We start from the raw sequence: 19,734 nt of genomic DNA, 5'->3' as shown, positions 1-19,734 counted from the left end.
AATGCCTCAAATTTTAGGGTATAGAGAAAGTCACCAGACATTGGAGAGGAGGTCACTATATTCGGCAATTGAGTAAACGAGAATCGTTCTGGATATACGAGATGAAGGTTTCTGTGCCGTTGGGATTGAACGTTGAGTTCGATCTCAACTGCTTTATATCTAATCGTTGAGAAGTACTTTGGGGATTGTATTTTAATGTTATGTTTTATTATAGGTATCCAAATTTTTATTTGGGTATTACTATATAATTTTTTATTATTTATAATTTTTACTATAATTGCTTTTCTAGCTTGAACTGCCTTTATATGTTGATGCAGTTATATATTGTAAACTTGTAATGTAAATGTTTTGGTCTTAGGTGAGGTAGATGCGGATGACGTCTAAATATATTTTTTATATATTTTTTATATATTTTTTTATATATTTTTAAATAATTGGTTGGTTTTAACCTGATTGCCTGACTGAATATTGTCCCTTAAGATTTAAGTATCTTCAGTCTTGTGTTTGTACACAAGATGGCGCTATTCTCAGGCTATTTTTAAATATATTATTTAGATTTTATTTTACCTTTGCCTGGCGTGTTGCTTTGCAAACACCAGATGGCGCTAGTCAATTGGCTCCTTTTGTGCTGCTGTGGCAACCGTATTGTATATATAGTGTTGTGGGACGTCTGCGTTGATCCCCGCCCCATGCTGATGAAGTCCCGCCTACATTGGGATGTAACGCGTACGAGGGGGAGGAGCTACGACGACGTCATCCACGTTTGCCTCACAGAGACCTACACACGCTGTACACATTGATCCGGGCCTCTGAGCTGCGGTACAAGCTGCTATCTTTGCACTCGGACCAGAGTGCTTTACAATGTGAGTGGTTTTTAAACTTTTGTTGTGATTATTAAACCTTTTAAGCAGTGAACACTTAGAGTGTGTTTGTTTTACTCTTTCTCGGTCCATTGAATGATCTATGGGAGATTATTTGTTTATTGCTTGCTGGTTCCATCTGGTGGACGTTTTTGGAGTTGAACCCTGAAAGCTGCTTGCCATTTACTGTGTGGAGGATATGATATTTGCTTTTTGACCTAGCCACAGGTCGAATCGCTGAGGTGAGAGGCCATCCATTAGCCTTGGTGGAGGATTATCCTGTCCTATGGGTCACAGATCTGATGAAGATTTCTGCACTATATATCACCACTGTATATTTTTTGGAGCACCTTTATCACTTTGCACTCTATGGACTTTATGTATTTATTTTTTATTATGTATCTATTTTTGATTATTTGAATTTTTAAGCATATTCACTTGCGCTGCACTATTTATTTATTGATACATATTCTTCTACATATTTTTGGTAAAAAAAAAAAAATCCGCAATAAGCGTTTAACGATTGGTTTGCGCCAAATTTATAGCATTTACAAAATAGGGGATCGTTTTATGGCATTTTTATAAAAAAAAATTTTTTTACTACTAATGGCGGTGATCAGCGTTTTTTTCGTGACTGCGACATTATGGCGGACTCATCGGACAATTTTGACACATTTTTGGGACCATTGTAATTTTCACAGCAAAAAAATGCTATAAAAATGCATTGTTTACTGTGAAAATGACAATTGCAGTTTAGGAGTTAACCACTAGGGGGTGCTATAGGGGTTATGTGTGACCTCATATGTGTTTCTAACTGTAGGGGGACGGGGCTGGACGTGTGACATCACTGATCGCCTTTCCCTATATCAGGCAACAGACGATGAGTGAAATTGCCACTGTGAAGAACGGGGTAGAGCGTTTACACACACACACACTTGTCCCTGTTCTTCAGCTCCTGTGACCGATCGCGGGACACCGGCGGCGATCAGGTCCGCGGATCCCGCGGCCACGGAGCTTCGGACCGGGTCACGTGCGCACGGCTGGGCACTTAAAGGGGATGTACAAATACGTGCCTGTGCCCAGCCGTGCCATTCTGCTGACGTATATGTGCAGGAGGCGGTCCTTAAGTGGTTAAAAACCTGTGTACCAATTGTTTTTTTTCATCCATGAGTCCTATAAGCCCCCACAACCAACAGCCAGGGTTGTGGGGGAAGAGGCCCTTGTCCCCATCAACATGGGGACAAGATGCTTTGGGGTGGGTTGCACCCCCCTGCCCTGGACCAAAGCACCCTAACCATGTTGAGGGCATGTGGCCTGGTATGGTCCAGGAGGAGGGAGGCGAGTTTGCTTTCCTGACCTGCATGCTTTGAGAAGGGTCTGGCTTTTTTTTTGGTGCAGGGTTACCCCCTTCAAGACTCAAAAGACCTGGTATGAACGGATCAAAGTCGGATGCCATTCATTGAAGTCGAATGGAAGTAGGACAGATGTCGCAGGGCAAAGTTGGATCCACAGTCGTACGACTATCGTGTCGTACCAGTGTGAACCCAGCCTAACTCTGATCAGAGCTATTCACAGCTCTGATCACCAATTCACAGCCACTTATCAAATCTAGCAGATGTTCAGCAGTCTGCTGAAGGGTTTTACTAAAAGCTCATGGTCATTGAAGTGACCATGAGCTTATAGCAGTAGGAGGAATGCCAGGTCCAGAGTACAGACCTGGTCAGGTGTAAGCAGTTCTATAGGTCCTTACGCTGTACAGACCTGGAAGTAAAAGGGTTAAAGTGACGGTATGAACACCCATTAACCACTTAAGGACCTGGCCCCTTTTTGCGATTCGGCACTGCGTCGCTTTGGCCCCCCAAAAAAATTGGCGTCCTTTTTTCCCACAAATAGAGCTTTTTGGTGGTATTTGATCACATCTGCGGTTTTTATTTTTTGCGCTATAAACAAAAATAGAGCGACAATAAAAAAAAAAAAAAAAAAAAAAACACACGCAGCAATATTTTTTACTTTTTGCTATAATAAATATCCCCCCAAAAAATATATATAAAAAAAAAAATCCCTCAGTTTAGGCGAGCATGGTCATGGAGCTCAGGACTAGGTCGCGAGCGCGCAACGGCTGGGCTCTTAAAGGCGACGTACCTGTACGTGCCTGTGCCCAGCCGTGCCCTTCTGCCGACGTATATCGGCGTGAAGGGGTCCTCAAGTGGTTAAGGTGTCACATCCAAGCAGGAGCTGAAGGATTCTTTAAAGCAGGGGTGCCCCCAACTGCTGGCCTGTGGTGCCCTCTGATGTGACCGGCCACCTTCTGCTCTGGGGTGGCAAGCCCAGATGGCGGGTTTCCCGAACCACCACCCCCGAGCACCGGTGCTAAGAACCGAATCGATGCTAGGAGGAAGCAGAGTTGATGCTTCCTGTATAGCGTCAGCTCCTGTCACAGGTGGAGTGATGCCAAACGTACTCCGTCTGAGAGAGGAGCGATACAGGAAGCATCGGCTCTACTCTCTACTGCAGCCGTATGCTTCCTCCAGGGCCAGCTCCTATCACACAGATGCTCGGAGATGGTGGGTCAAAAACCAGCCAGCAGTACTTGCCATGGAGGACAGCCAGCAGCAGCCACACCCACCTGAGGGACAGTAGCAGCCAGCCATACCTGCAGGAATCCTGAGGAAGAAGTGACAATTGAGGTCAGTTGAGATGCAGGTAAACCACAGTGCAACAGTGTGAAAGCAGCCTTCAGCCCCTTTCACACCATCGAGTCTGTCCGTTTTTCAGGCAGACCCAGTCAAACCCTTCATTCACCTTTATAGAGCAGCAGATGTAAACGTACATCTGCCTATCGCCACTCCAATAAGAATAAAAAAAAAAAAAAAAAAAAACACAGAATGGGATCAGATCTGATGGTCCATAGAGTACCGCGGGCTGTGTCCATGTCTGTTCCGCATATGCAGAATGACACAAACCTGTCATCTATTCGCTCTGCTCATTGCGGCCCGCGACCAGTTACAAAGTCACTAAAGTGGTCCTCGCTCCTCAAAAGGTTGGGCACCCCTGCTTTATAGGCTAACAGGATAATGCTGGAAGCTTCCAAAAAGCTTGAAAGCCTTGTAAAGTAGTTGTAATTCTTACTCAACTCTTTCCCACCCAGTTCTGGGCAATTATGCCCAGGGGGTGGGGAAGGTCTACCTAATGTGACCAATGCCCCTGATCATTACTAAAGACAGGGAGTTGTCTTTTACAGCTCAGTCTCTTTGCTATAATCATACTTTCAGCACATAAATATCTGGCACCCATGGATGCTTATGTGTGGGCATTACAACCCACCGTCTTTGTTGCTAGAAATATGCATTACGTGGGCAGCAAGATGTTAAAAAATAGGATTTTTGTAGGCGCCGTTAAATCCTTTTCTCTGAAGTTCATTGATGGACACAGCACTTTAATCTTGACCTTAGGGTTATATCGCCACCTTCAGGAGAGGACTAGGCAGAACATGTAAAAACAGCAAAGCTGCACAGTACCGCCCAGGGGGTGGTCCTACTGGCTATAACCCCCTCACACTGCATCCAGCAGCTCAGTTTGTCAAAAAGCAGCACAAACAGAAAAAGGAGGGGTGGGTGCTCTGTCCGTCGATGAACTTCAGAGAAAAGGACTTTACGGTGAGTACAAAAATCCTATTTTCTCTTTCGTTCATTGATGGACACAGCACTTTCAATCTTGACCTTAGGAACGTCCACAAGCAATGTCAAAAAAAAATGAGGGGTGGGAACAGCAAACAAACAGCACTCCACCCATAACAACCAGAGCTCCTCAACGGAGGAGTTGCAACCTTAAACAGCCGCTTGCAAAACCTTGCGGCCGAAGAAAGCATCCGCAGATGCACTCACATCAATCTTGTAAAATTTTGTGAAAGTGTGAACGGACGACCAGGTCGCTGCCCTACACACCTGATGTCAGGAAGCCCATGAGGGACCAATTGCCCTGGTCAAATGTACTGTGACAAGAAAAGGAGGCGCCCACCCTGGCCCCTCCGAACCGGAGGGGCCACATGTCCAACCCCTTGCACAAAACGTACTCACCAATGAATGAGCCGCCAGGGGCCTCTGAAAAAAAAAAAAATCTGCCCCTTAAATTGTGCTTAATTTTTTCCAGCAAGATCCATCTATCTTACTTGGAAGATAATCATCCTATCCATATATGATAAATCCAGATCCAAGATACATAACGTGTTTTTTTCAATTCCAATAGGAACATTATATTTTTATTCCACAAGATGGCAGTAACATTCTCTAAGTATAACATCCTCTCAAATAATTTATTTTCCCCAAGTAATTGGTTTTAAAAATATCCCCCTTTTTTACCAGTTTTTTAAATTATGTCTCCATAATCTGTATTACAATAGAGGTTTAATTAATTTCCGAGGAGATTCAATTAATCAAATGAACTTATCATCATTGATATGCAAATTTTTGGTAATCATGCATATAGGATAAACATTTGACTACTCACCAATGTATTGTAATAACAGTATTAGCCCAGATTTTATATGTAGTGCTTTTAATATTATAAATATTCCTGATCATGGTAAATGTATGCCAAAATTCAATGGGGATGTGTGTACAATCTGAGCTGTTGGAGGTGGCGATGCCGCGTGGTGCTAGGACTACATTCGTTGTTGGTACACGCCCACCGACAATTTCCATTGGCTCCTCTCTGCCTACAAATCCCAGAATCCCTGGTGGTCAGACACGCCCCCCCTGATGACGTGGAGATCCACAAAACATATGTCGGAGGCAGTCTGACATCCCCGCTCCACAGCTGATCCTGCGCCTATACTCTGCACTTTCGATTGGGACGCCCCATACTGAGCAGCCTGTGACATCGATACAGTCTCCTGTATACAACGCACACGGTCCTAGTGCCGGGCAGGCACCCACCAAAGTAAGGGGCCAATCAGCCTTGTATGTTTTATACATTTTAATAAAGCGGTAATGCACTATTAGCTTTCCTTTGTTTTTGTTGATGGATTCCTGAGACACCATTGGCCCAGATAGTACGACCGCCTGAACAGCTGGTGTATAGTGTGCAGGCACTTTAACCTGCTCAGCTCTGCAGACCTAATTTTTAATTAAATAGGTTCACTCCATCCGGTAAGCACATTCCCTGACCTGAGCACATTGGGTGAAGTTTAAACAGATGGTGGTGGCTGCATCATCACTCATTAGTTATCGCATGAATACCAATTGAATTAACCTGCGAAGGCAACTTCATATGGACTGCGTTTTTTGTGTGGTGCTATTTTTGAGACACCTTACTACCCTTTCACACCAATGTGATTTCACTTCCTATGAGTGTTTGAGATAACCTATTTGTTTTCATATTAATTTATTTCACTTGTTTTATATGTACTCACTCTGCTATCTAGGTACTATTTAGTATGTGATGAGTTTCCTTGTTCACCAGAGTGGTTTAATTCTATATAATTTATTGTATCACCCCTACCTTGGGTCCCGACCAGTGAGGGTGTCCCAATGGTTAGGTATTTCACTAGCGCCCTCTCACACCTTTTCATTCTATTGCACTTCATTAATTTTAATATTTTGACTCAGAGGAGCAGCTTGTCACTTATTCATTTACATTGTGAATAATTGCTATATATTTTATTTTTCTTGGCGCGGAAACACAACCCACTCACAATATACCACGTCTGGCATGCCCCATCTCAGGCAAAGGAGTCGAAATACATCCGGACGTAGCAACCATTCCCCTTGGTCCAGCATCTGACGACTTAGGTAGTCTGCTTGCCAGTTTTCTATACTGGGAATGTACACAGCCGATAGAGCCGGCGCGCGTCGCTCTGCCCACCACAGAATGTGAGCGACCTCCAATGCTGCAGCTAAGCTCCTCGTTCCTCCTTGATGGTTGACATATGCCACTGCCGTGGCGTTGGTCACGGAGGCTGCAGGGATGCCCAGTCAGGATCCAGTTGGACATGTGGAGAGGCACCGCCTGATCGCCCGAAGTTCCAGCACAATGATCGGCAGGCAGGATTCTTCCTGCGTCAAGTGACCCTGTGCCAACTGTACGCCCCAAAACACCCCCAACTGGTCAGGCTGGCGTCCGTCGTGATCACCGTCCAATAGGGAGGAAGAAACAATCTCCCGGACTGAAGGGCCGGAGACCTCAGCCACCAAACCGGGGATTCCCTGACTAGGTGGCTCACCTGAATCTGACAATCCAAAGACAACAGAGACTTGTCCCATTTGGACAGGATCTCCTTTTGCAAGGCTCGAGTGTGGAATTGAGAATACGGTACCGCCTCGAAAGTGCCCACCATAAGGCCCAGGACTCGCATGCAAAAGCGCAGTGACGGCCACTTGCGGGACTCCAACAGCTTCACCACAGCCTGAAGAGTCTGCAGCTTGTCTGAAGGGAGAAAAACTCTTGCCTCTGAGGAGCCCAGAATCAAGCCCAGGTACTCCAGGCGTTGAGTCGGCATCAACACTTCTGGAGGTTCAGTACCCAACCAGACTCTCGAAGAGCCTGACTGGCGATCGCCACATCCTCCTCCAATTCTCAGGCGGAAGCTGCTCTCAGGAGGTCGTCTAGGTAGCCCATAATTGTGATTCCTCGCTGTCTCAGCAAAGCCAGAAATCGGGGCGAGCACCTTGGTGAAAACCCTTGGAGCCAATGCCAGGCCAAAGGGGAGGGCTACAAATTGGTAGTGCTCATCCCCGACCACAAAGCGCAGGAACTTCCTAATGCCCGACACATATGGGGACATGCGTCCTTGATGTCCAAGAATGCCAGAAAATCCCCCGGATGGAGTGCAACGACCAAAGAGCGAACTGATTCCATCCTGAATCTTTGTACCTTTACAAAGCAGTTGAGGGCCTTGAGATCCAGGATCGGACGGACCCCATCCTTCTTTGGGACTACAAACAGATTGAAATTGAATTCCTGAAACCTTTCTGGCGGCGGTACAAGCACCATCATCCGCGCTTCAGCAGGTCTTGCACTGCCCCAAACAGGGCGTCCCGTCGTGCCGGGAGAAGATGAAGGTTGGAGGGAAAAAAACATCTTGTATCCTGACGATACCAGTTCGCAAACCCACTGGTTGGAAAGGAGGGAGGTCCACCGAGCTTCAAACTCCAGAAGGCGACCCCCCACCTGAGTGTTGAGCGGTTAGCAAACCTTCATGTAGTCGTAGATTTGCTCACAGGCTTGTGAACCAGGGACGCTCCTTTTCCCTCAGCAGGCGCCTTGTCTGCCTCTGAACGATTACTTGCAAATCTGGGCGGACGAAAACTCCCGTTAGTCTTACCGGTAACGGTATTTCCAGGAACCTTCAAGGATAGCTACTTGAGAGATGATTGGCTCCGCCCTCTACAGGAAACACAAATACAATTTAAAAGGCCCCTCCCTTTCCTCTGCCCCTCAGTTGTTTAAAAGATCAAGCAAACCTCCACCAAAGTGCACTCGGCAGAGGAAAAAAAAAAACCACAAACAAACATAACAAAACACCACCACCAGGTGAAAGTAGAATAGGGTGGGAATATAGACAATGTCCTGGAAGGTTCCTGGAAATACAGTTCCCGGTAAGACCAATGGGGGTTTTCCCCCCCTCACCTTCCAAGACAGCTACTTGAGAGGATAAGCAAGATACTATACCTTAGGGAGGGACAACAGCCTGAAGCACTTTCCTACCAAAGGAGAGGTCCTGGCTGGAAAGAATTTTAACTCTATAATGTTTGACAAATGCATGAGAGGCGGACCAGACGGCAGCTTTAGAAATTTCTTCCTATGATTCCCCTGCTCTTTCTACCCATGACGTAGCCATGGATCTTGTTGAATGAGCCCTAATTCTAGAAGGAGGACTACGACCTGACGCTTTGTAAGCTTCACAAATAGCTTCCCTAATCCATCCCTTTTTGGGGCCACTGAACAATACTAACAGCTGGGAACAACTCCTAAACCCACTGGATTTCTCTAAGTAAAGCAGCAGACATCTCTTTCCTCCTCCGCATTCTTCGGAGAGGAACAGAAACTAGGAAGGACTACTTCCTGGGACCTATGGAAGTTAGAAGAAACTTGGGCAAATAGAAAGGATCAGGCCTAATCACTACCCTGTCCTCTAAAATCCTCAGGAAGGGGTCTTTACAGGAAAGGGACTGTAGATCAGAAATCCTTCTCCCTGATTTAATGGCTAAAAGGAAGGAAATCTTCAAGGAAATCAATTTCAGGGAAGATTCATGCAAAGGCTCAAAAGGAGCCCTTGTTAGAGCATTTAACACTAATGACAGATCTCAAGGAGGCACATGTTTGATGATCCTGGGAGCATGCCTAGATCTGGCTGAAAGGAACCTCCTGATTAAAGGATCTTCCGCTAGTCTCTTGTCTGAAAACACAGACAGGGCCGCAACTTGAACCCTAAGGGTGCTGACAAGATAGTCCCTTCTCCACTCCTCTGTGTAAAAAATCCAATGCACAGGGAGTGGAAAGAATCGAAACCGGATTTCCTTCGCCAGGAAATAAAAGTTTTCCAAACTTTCCCATAGATTCCACTTGTGACCAACTTGCGGCTGTCCAGGATAGTTTGAATAACTTTCTCTGAACACCCTTTCAATTGTAAGATGCGTCGCTCAGCCTCCAGGCCTTCAAATGGAAGGTCTGAGGGCTTGGATGCAATACTGGTCCCTGATGGAGTAGTTCCTTCCGATCTGGTAGGGGCCAGGGAAGATCCACAGAGAGGGTCTTTCAGAGAGGAAACCCAACTTCTCCTGGGCCACCAGGGGGCAATCAGAACCACTTCTGCTCGATCCTGAATAATTTTCCAAACTACCAGAGGTAAGAGGGGAGAGCATCCGTTCCCAAGGACTCTGTCTCGCTCTCCAGCAAGAAGAACGCTGGCAGTTTTCTGTTGAGACTGGAGGCAAAAAGATCCACTGCAGGAAGACCCCATCTTAGCACAATCTCCCGGAACGTGCCTTGATGTAGCTCCCAACAGCTGGAACTGACGCTCACTCTGCTCAGATAGTCCGCCAGTGCATTCTCTGAACCCCTTATGTGTACTGCTCCGATTGAGGTGACATTGATTTCTGCCCAGGACAGAATCTGCTGTGTCAGCGTCAGAAGCGACTCTGAACGAGTGCCCCCTTGCTTGTTCAGGTACACCACTGTAGTGGCATTGTCTGAGAAAACCAATAGGTCTCTTGAACAGACCCTCTCTTGCAGGGCCAAGAGAGCTTTCCCCACAGCTAGCAGTTTGAAGTTTGAGGAACGACTGCCTCCTCTGGCAACCAGGCTCCCTGGGCCTGCCAGCCCTGAGAGTGCGCACTCCAGCCCCACAGACTTACGTCTGTAGAAACTTTTACTGGAGCATGTTGCGCCCCGTTCTTCCCTCCTTGCAGGTGTTCCTGCTGCTCCCACCAGGAGAGATTGAGAAAATCCTCTCTTGGCAGCTGTACCAGCTAATCTAAAGAATTCTTCCAGTGATCCCAATAACGTAAGAGAAATGCCTGAAGGGGTATGGAGTGTAATTGGGCCCAGGGTACCCCTGGGATGGCCGCAGTCAAACATAATAACTGCATGACACATCGAAGAGAGGTATGTGGGAGTAACTTGAAGGCCTGCACAGAGAGAAGAAGTTTCAAAATATTCTCCTTGAGAAGAAATATCTTTTGAGCAACAGTCTATTAGATAACCCAGAAAAAGTATCGTCTGGGAGGACCCCAGACAAGACTTCTGTTGGTTGACTTTCAACCCTAGTATCTGAAAGATCGGCAAGACCAACTGCAGATCCCGGATACGGGACTCTTTGTCTCGAGCAAAGATCAGAAAACCGTCCAGATATGGGACGATCAATACACCTTGTATCTGAAAAAAAGACATGACCTCGGCCATGATTTTTGTAACAATTCTGGGTACTGCCGAGAGATCTAAAGGAAGGGCATTGAACTGCCAATGGCTCGGTCCATTGTCCATGAGAATCACAAATCTGAGGAACCTTCGGTGGCGCTGGCAGATAGGTACATTAAGATAAGTGTCCTGAAAATCCAGGGTTACCATGAAGACCTCTGGCCACAACAGATTTCTTACAGAATAAATATTTTCTGGAAACGTCTGTAGAGAATAAATTTGTTTAGGTAGCTTACATTTATGATTATGACCATACGAAAGCTGCCGGAGGCTTTCCGAACCAGAAAGACGTGGGAATAAAATCCCTGAAATTTTGAGTTTCTGGAACAGGGGAAACAGGGCTTGGAGGAGGAGACTCTTGAATTCCAACCTGTAACATTTTTCTAATGTTTGAAGAATAAAGGAATTGTCAGAAATCTCTGCCTATTCCTTGACGAAATAGGACAACCTTTCCCCTATCCTGGTGTCACTGGGGATTCTTGGAAGGTGCTGAAGGAGCAAAGAGAGTCTCCGCCTTTTTGCTCATCTTTGTTAAAAGACCACTTTTTCTTCGCCTGTTGGTTTTAAAATTAACCTTGTTCTGGAAACCGCAAAAGGGCTTCTTATTCTGTAGCTTTGAGAAAAAAAGGAACCGTTTACTCTTCTCAGAGGAACGAGCTAGGACCTCCACCAAGGAGGAACCGAATAAGAGCTTGCCTTCAAAAGGGGATGCCGCAGAGTTTGTTTTTGGAGGCAAGATCACCCTCCCAAGATTTAAGCCAGATAGCCTGTCTGGCTGAATTAATGAGAGCAGAAGATCTGGCCACAGCCTTAACGGCATCTGCATCAGCCAAGAAGGCAACTGACTTGGCAATGAGTTGGAGAGACTCCCTAATCTTCTCTTTGGGGGTGTCGGATGAAAGAAGATCATCCAGACGCTGAACCCATACATCCAAATTCCTAGCCACACAGGTGGATGCTACAGCTGGACCCAAGGAGAAAGCTGAGGCATCGGCCTTCCTGTCCATTTGATCCTTAAAAGGGGTTGTAAAGGTAAAAAGAAAAAAAAATCCCTAAATAGCTTCCTTTACCTTAGTGCAGTCCTCCTTCACTTATCTCATCCTTTGATTTTGCTTTTAAATGTCCTTATTTCTTCTGAGAAATCCTCACTTCCTGTTCTTCTGTCTATAACTACACACAGTAATGCGAGGCTTTCTCCCTGGTGTGGAGAAAACCTCGAGGGGGGAGGAGGCGAGCAGGCAAGTCAGGACACTCTCTACTTTGCAGATAGAGAAAGGAGCTGTGTGTTAGCCTCTTGAGGGGAGAGGGGGCGAGCAGGAGTGTAACACACAGCTCCTTTCTCTATCTGCAAAGTAGAGAGTGTCCTGACTTGCCTGCTCGCCTCCTCCCCCCCTCCCTCAAGAGGCTTTCTCCACACCAGGGAGAAAGCCTTGCATTACTTTGTGTAGTTACAGACAGAAGGAAAGGAAGTGAGGATTTCTCAGAAGAAATAAAAGGACATTTAATGGCAAAATCGAAGGATGAGGTAAGTGAAGGAGGACTGCACTAAGGTAAAGGAAGCTATTTAGGAAAAAAAAAATACATTACAACCCCTATAAGGACCCCGGATTCTTCAAAAGGACAGGTCTGACCTTTTTGACACCTGAAACATGGGGGCATCTATTCTAGGACATTTAAAGAAAGTCTCTATGAATTCAGACTGAAAAGAAAATCTCCTTTTGTGTCCTCTAGACTGGAATAACCTTCTCTCAGGTTCCTTTCACTCTGCAAGAATCCTATCATTAAGCGACTGGTGCACCGGAAAATCTCTTGCTTTCCACCCCTGTAGACCCCTATACATTTTATCTTGTACAGATTGAGACACCTCAGCTGGTCCAATCTGTTCCGAAGTATATATTGACATTAAAAGTTTGTCAATATCTTTCGCTGGAGGCATTGCGCGAACTAATGGTCTTGGATACTAATAGAGGAAGGGGTTTAGCCGAGGCTGAAGGCTCTTGAGCTATGGAACTAGATGAGGAAGGCCCCAGACCTGCTAACCTGTCATTGAAAGACTAAGGAGGACACAACCTTCTTCATAGAAGACATAAACTCCTTTAAAGAGGTAGTCTCTGAACTAGCTCTGGATGGCATTCAATCCTCACAAAATTGTATCTTATAACTATCAGAGAGCCTGGCCCTACAGTTCCCACATTTCTTCTTCAACATCTTGGCCTAGAATAAAGCAGAAACAAGAATCATAAGAAAAAGGTCTATACATAAAAAGGTCCCTTGCTGTAGAACCACAGACAAGGGCTTACAGTGGGGGCAGTATGGGACCCGGAGGCTGCCGCTGGTTTAATCCGAGCGGAGCATCCTCAGACCTGTCCTCAAGCTCCAATCGGGTGAGCAGAGATCTGCCAGAGAAATAGATTGCAATTGACCTGCTAAAAATGCGCCTGTCTGGCGTTCAGCAGACTGTCCCCTAGGCAGCATGTCCTTAGTGTATCACGCCGCGCTTCTAATAAAAAACGCTGCCCGGAAGCGCGTCACCCAACTTCCGGTTCCATCTTACCGCGTCACCGGAAGTCATCCGGACGCCATCTTGGTATACCTCGGTGAAGTACGAGGTAGGACAGGTTACGCACAGCAAGGCTGGGGAAAAAAAAAAAAAAAAAAAAAGTTGCCACCATTTTAGAACCAGGTAGGCAAGAAACTCCAAACAGGGAACCCTTCTGGACAGAACTCCTCTGGGGGTATGACTAATAAAAAGCACCCAGGACTTGGCCACAACTAGTCCTGGATGACGCCAAAGAAGGGGGGTCCACCAACCACAGTTACCAGACCCAAGAAAAACAAAAAACGTGGTGGTGCTCCTGGAGGGTCTGGAAACACAAAACAACTGAGGGTCAGAGGAAAGGGAGGGGCCTTTTATATTGTATCCGATTTGTGTTTCCTGTAGAGGGCAGAGCCAATCATCTCTCAAGTAGCAGTCCTGGAAGGTGAGGGGGGGGTTCTGATCGGAAAAGGAGGGCCCTGGCCTACGGCATGGCTCCTTACCTTTTCTGGACTGTGGGAGCAACGTACTCTTACCCCCAGGAACATTCTTAATAATGTCATCCAGCGATGCTCCAAATAGCCTCTCTCCCTGGAAGGGCAAATCTGACAGGGCCTTTTTAGACGCCTGGTCCGAAGACCAGCATTTTAGCCAAATTAGGCAATGGAGCACCACAGCAGATACTGAGGCTCTAAAAAGCAAAGGCCGCATCGCAGACATACTTAAGGCCATGCACCAACTGGTCTGCCAGTTCCACGCAAATCAGGGAAGCCTGTTGCTTTTCCAACTCTCATGCAACAATTTTGCCCATTCAGTAAGCGTCTGGGACACCAGGGCCGTGGCAAATACTGGCTGTAATGCCGACCCCCACCACCGTGGACCGGGCAACCACCTCAGCCCTCCTATCAGCGGGGTCTTTAAAAGCTGGGGTCCCCTTCACCGGAATCGTGATTATCTTGTTTAACCTGGAGACCAGGGGGTGCACAATGGGGGGAGATATCCATCTCTTCAGGAAACTCTCCTCAAAGGGGTACCGTACCGCCATGCGTTTTGGGACCGAAAAGGTCCGCTGCGGCTGTTCCCATTCTTTGTAAATAAAATCAAAGCAAGATAGGGAGGGAAACACCTTAGCCGTGCTGGCCGGCTTGTGGGACCCTAAAGGGGCCGACACCTCTGTAGATGCCCCCGCCGTATCCTCCATCTTTAGGGTATCCCGCATCGCTGTGATAAGTGCCCCTACAAGCGCCCTTTCCTGCGCTGACCCGGACACAGAGTCATCCTCACTGTCCGGATAGTCCTGGTCCGCGTCCTCTAAAACGTCAGAACAAGGGCCGTGTGCCACAGCAAGATCAGAGTCTGAATCAGAGCTTTCCCCAGAAGACCACTGGGGCGTTTTTTTTTTTAGCCCCTTTTCACCCACACGCCGCTTCCACCCTGGCAACAAAGGACTCCAGGACTGCCGACAAAGCGTCCATAGGCACCGTAGGTGCAGGAGGACCGGTTGCCATTACAGGGATGTCTGGAGAAGAAGCGCCAGCTTCTGATGCCATGCTGATCCACCTGACACCCGTTAGGGACCACAAGCCAGTACAACAAAAGTCCACCCTCCTAGCTGCCACAGACTGAGGGACACCCCGCAGGACTCACCACCCCGGCCAGGTACTGCATTGTGCTGTGCCATCCGCTCTCCCTCATGAGGCGTTTCTGTGCATTTTGCGTCGTTCCAGAAGGATAACCAGCGCTAGAGGCAAAAACAAGCTGACACTACGAGAAAATGGCCGCCTCAGCAGGAAAATGCCTGAGGGCTCTGAAAAGATGGCCGCCGGACTTCCCGACTAAGGCTACAGGAAAATGGCCGCCGGACTTCCCGACTAAGGCTACAGGAAAATGGCGGCCGGACTTCCCGACTAAGGCTACAGGAAAATGGCCGCCGAACTTCCAGAGTAAGGCTACAGGAAAATTGTCGCCGAACTTCCAGAGTAAGGCTACAGGAAAATGGCCGCTGCACTTCCTGACAAAAACTACAGAAAAATCGCGTGGTCCCGCTGACCCTGTGGTCTCTCACAAAAGTGCATACCAAACATCCCACTATGCCCCAAAAATAGGGAAGGGAACAACGGACCCCCCAACACCCAGCACAGCCCCCCGGCCGGACATGGAGACCCCCGTTCAGTCGCGCAGTGGCCCAAGTATGGGGAGGAAGGAAGGGACGGGGAGAGAAGAAGAGGAGCATGGAAGACCCCCAATTCGACCTCCCAGGGAATGCCCAGCTGCTCCGTCCTGCCGAGGCAGGCAGAACCATACTTACCCCTCCTGTGAGAACTGCTGGACGCATTCCTCGGATAGACCCATCACCCGAGGGGTACGGGGTGGCTGTTGGCCATGGCACACTGTGACACGGACAGCAGTAGCACGGTCATATGTGTGCCCCGGAGCATATAGCTCGCCGGCAGCCCCTGGATCAGACAGGGCATGTCGTAGCCGACCCAGCGCGCAGCTAAGGTCTCCTCACGCTCCCCACGCTGGGGAGTCTACCAGGATCTATATTATCCAGCCTGTCACCCAGCCAGGCTGTTGATAGTAGATAACAGGAATCAAAAAGAAAAAATCCCCAGGACCAATGGTTCTTATTGGGAGCCAGGTCCTTCTCCTACACTAGGCAGAAAAAAAAACTGAGCTGATGGATGCTGTGTGAGGGGTTATAGTGTTTACATGTTCTGCCTAGTCCTCTCCTGAAGGTGGCGATATAACCCTAAGGTCAAGAACAAAGTGCTGTGTTCGTCAATGAACGAAAGAGAAATAGTATACATATACGCTTTTCCTCCATCAATAAGCATACTACTGTTACAAAATAAGCATAGAATAAATGTTTAGTCTTACCTGTTTCCACATTATCACTAAAAGAGGTGTCAGACTGATAGAAAGAAAAAAAAAAAAAACACGTTATTAAAAATTCAACTATTTGACCCTCCTGCAAATAAAGTCCAACCCTTGCCATCTGTTACTTTCGCCATGCTCCCCTATCATTACCATTAGTGGGGCAACATTTGACCTCCCACCAGGACACCATCCTCCCAGGCCTAAGCAACATCATGGGAGCAAAATAAGTCATGTACCCTGGATAAGTTCCAACACTTGACTCAGGTCAGCTTACACAGGGATTGGACTGGGCTCTGATGACGGAATGCGACAGTAGGGGAGGGTTGGTGAGGGTAGATGTCAGTGAGAACCTGTCACATTACCCTATAGTAAACCACAAAAAAAAAAAAAAAAAAAAAAAAAAAAACACACCACAACCAGATATCTTCTTGGCTGGCTGTAGAGTCCTCATCACATCCTGTGATAGCTGTCGCCAAGGAGGCGTTCTATTTTCCTGACCTAACAGCATAATTTGTATTCATCGTTTCAGTGGCGGCCCGTCCATAGGGGCCGCCACTGGGCCCCCCCCCCCCCAAAGCTATTAGGGAAGAAAAAAAAGGGTCCCTTTAAAAAAAAAGTGTTTTTAAAGTTCTTTAAGTTCACTCTGCTCGGGCGCCGGCCCCAGAGCACTATGGGAGCGTCACGCCACTGCAATCCCGTGACTGCAGGTGAGACGCTACATTTGCAGGGTTTTGTGTTGCTTCGAGGCGCAGAGGTAATAGCCCCAGCACTCTCATTGGTCAGACTTCTGCCTGTTTTTGTATCTGACCATTAGCACCCGCTGTAGAACTTGGGAGGTGCTTTCCCCCGGCAGCCATGTTACTTTCACTTTCTGTTCTAGTGAAGTCGGGAAGACTGTAGCTGGAGCCTGGAGGGACTTTTTTTTTTTTTATTTCTGCTCCTATGTGGATTTACACTGGCTGCATTTGCCTGACTCGGCTCACACTGCCTGCCTCCTTCAGCAGGTAAGTGCTGAGGCAATCAGCAGGAGAAGAAGCAGTCCTCCATCCATCTCCATGTGACATCCAGCAGTGCACACTGAAAACAGAGAAGGTACAGTACACGGAGGGTCAGGAATGGGGGGAAGCTATTGTCACTGTTATGACTCCTGCTACAGCAACATCTTTCACCTCCAACTTTACTCCCCCTTTCTCCTGTACTGCAAGTGTGTAGATCAGGGGTCTCCAAACCCTGGCCCACGTGTGTGTTTTGTTTGGCCCCCAGCTTGCCCAGACTCTGCCGATCTGCTGGCTTTTAAAAGCAGCTGCTGTTATCGGCAGTAAATGTCTAGCAGGTCCAGGACAAAAAGCCACTCCCCACACACCCTACCGTGCTGCCAGAGGATTGGCTGCTGTGCTGAGGATTGGCTGCTAGGAGATAACGTCATCAGCATGGTCCTCCCAGCTTCCCGCCCGCTGTTTACATTAGGAATCCTTCTAACTTACAGCCTGCATGTGCAGCAGTGGGTAGGAGTCGGAAGGTGCAGGAGAGCTGAAGTCGGCTCCTACAGTGAAGAAATAGGATTGTACAGGCAAGCGTAAAATGGGCATTAATCTGCACACATACTGTACATGTACAGGAGACTCTGCTGGGGACACTGATAATGGGGGACATCTATGCTGGGGACACTGATAATGGGGACATCTATGCTGGGGACATTTATGCTGGGGACACTGATAATGGGGGGAACTCTGCTGGGGACACTGATAATGGGGGGAACTCTGCTGGGGACACTGATAATGGTGAAAAATATGCTGAGGATACTGATATAATGGGGGGACTCTGATGGACATAGACATGCAGACGTTTTCGCCCCCCGAATACTTGTAAAATCTACAATGTGACCCTCGTGTTGAAAAGTTTGGAGACCCCTGGTGTAGATCTTCCCTGTCACACTGATCCCTCTCCCCCTCCTTCACTTTCTGCTGTTTTCTCTCCCTCACATATATCTTCACTGCTCATATATCCTGCATCCTCCAGTGTCAGATCTGACCATTCCAAACACTGCCTGACACACCCTTTCCATTCCAGATTACTTTATATCTCTTTGTGGTGGCAATTGATGGGCACAAGTGGCTGCGTTTCATGGGGCACAAGTGGCTGCGTTTCATGGGGCACAAGTGGCTGCGTTTCATGGGGCACAGTGAGGCTGCAATTGATGTGTTTTTTTTCCCCAAAAATTTTGGAGCACCATCCGCCACTGGATCGTTTCTATACACCCACCACAACTAACACACCGACCAGACTGAATAACATAAACAAAACGTGACTCTTTGTAATAACCCAAGGATCTGACTGACTACTGTGTCAGTACCCTGCGCCAACACATAACAGAGGATATACTATAAGTCTGTCAGGAAGAAGAGTCACCCGTCGTAAGAATACATTCTGCCCCGCGCCCTTGTGTGTCCTCGCCCCCAGCTTAGTAACTCTGACCATCCCCGGCCTGCCCTATGCCACCCTCCTTACTTTGCTCCAAGAGTCCTCGAGGGATGCGACAACACCCGCTTCCGACATTCTGCTCCAACAGAGGCTGTGAAGGCCGCAGTGTGAACACTCGGAGGAGCGCCACCTGCTGGGCGGAGATCGTAGGGTCTGGTTATTGTGTCTCATCCCGCCCTGTTAGCCTCAATCACATGGGCAACGGTGTGTGTTTGTCTCCCATGATTTACTTCACGGCTGCAAGAATTTTAAATCAGGTTGCAGAATTTGACAGGCCGCTCCATAGCAGACTAACGGTTTATTATGCCTGCTGACCAGACCAACATCTAAAGTCTTTGGAGGAAAACTTGTGCAGCTGATAAGCGTGCGTGCGTGGTGGTTTCACTGTGTGTATATTTAAAAAGTCAAAAGATTTTCACCAAACTTTTGGCCGTTGATACGTCCTTCTCTGAGGCCCCGTTGCAGCTTACACAGCGTCCAATTCACATAGCATTACAAAATATATTGATTTTAATGATGCTAGTTCACATATATGTGATGCATTCGCACTGCGCATTGCCCAAAAAACGTGTGCGGCTCAAGTGCGAATTCAGGCCCATTATCTTCTATGGGCACGCATCTGATTCGCAGATGTGTTCAGTTCTCAACAGGATTTCTCTCCTTGCTCACTACACTCCCCCTCTCCTCTCCCTCCCCTCTCCCAGTTTAGCAAGTCTGCAGCTACCACGCAGATGAAACGCTGAACAGAGATAACAGAGCTAGAATTTGCACCACACAAGTGTGAGCCCAGCCTAAAAGAATTATTAGAACCCCAAAAGGTCATTGGAAGACTTTGCATAAGTCACATATTTCATAGTTGGGACTTCCTTAATCATTTTTTCACTTTTTATTCATTGTATCAATGTAGTGCAGCTGGGCTTCTGCTGAGGGCTCGGTCTTTTTTGGGTCACACAAATCAAACTGCTCTGTGCAGGTTTTTCCTTATGTGCCCTTCTTTGATAATGTCATAGATGCGGAATGGGAAAAGCCGCAGAAGGCTTTTGTAGTCCCTCACTGCCTGGC

At 47.4% G+C, this 19,734-nt stretch overlaps 1 protein-coding gene across 1 annotated transcript in view; it reads right to left on the bottom strand.

Annotated features, from left to right (window-relative positions):
- Positions 1-18,840, bottom strand: part of MLX (MAX dimerization protein MLX) — a 198,371-nt gene extending 179,531 nt beyond the window's left edge. Inside the window, 2 exon segments of the mRNA XM_040331815.1 lie at positions 16,192-16,225; positions 18,700-18,840. Of these exon segments, the coding sequence (XP_040187749.1) occupies positions 16,192-16,225; positions 18,700-18,747 (82 nt within the window). The 5' untranslated portion in view covers positions 18,748-18,840.
- Positions 18,841-19,734: the final 894 nt, after the last annotated feature.

Source organism: Rana temporaria, chromosome 12 (genome assembly GCF_905171775.1).
Source record: "Rana temporaria chromosome 12, aRanTem1.1, whole genome shotgun sequence".
Taxonomy (NCBI): domain Eukaryota; kingdom Metazoa; phylum Chordata; class Amphibia; order Anura; family Ranidae; genus Rana; species Rana temporaria.
This window is presented reverse-complemented; position numbering and strand designations above follow the sequence as displayed.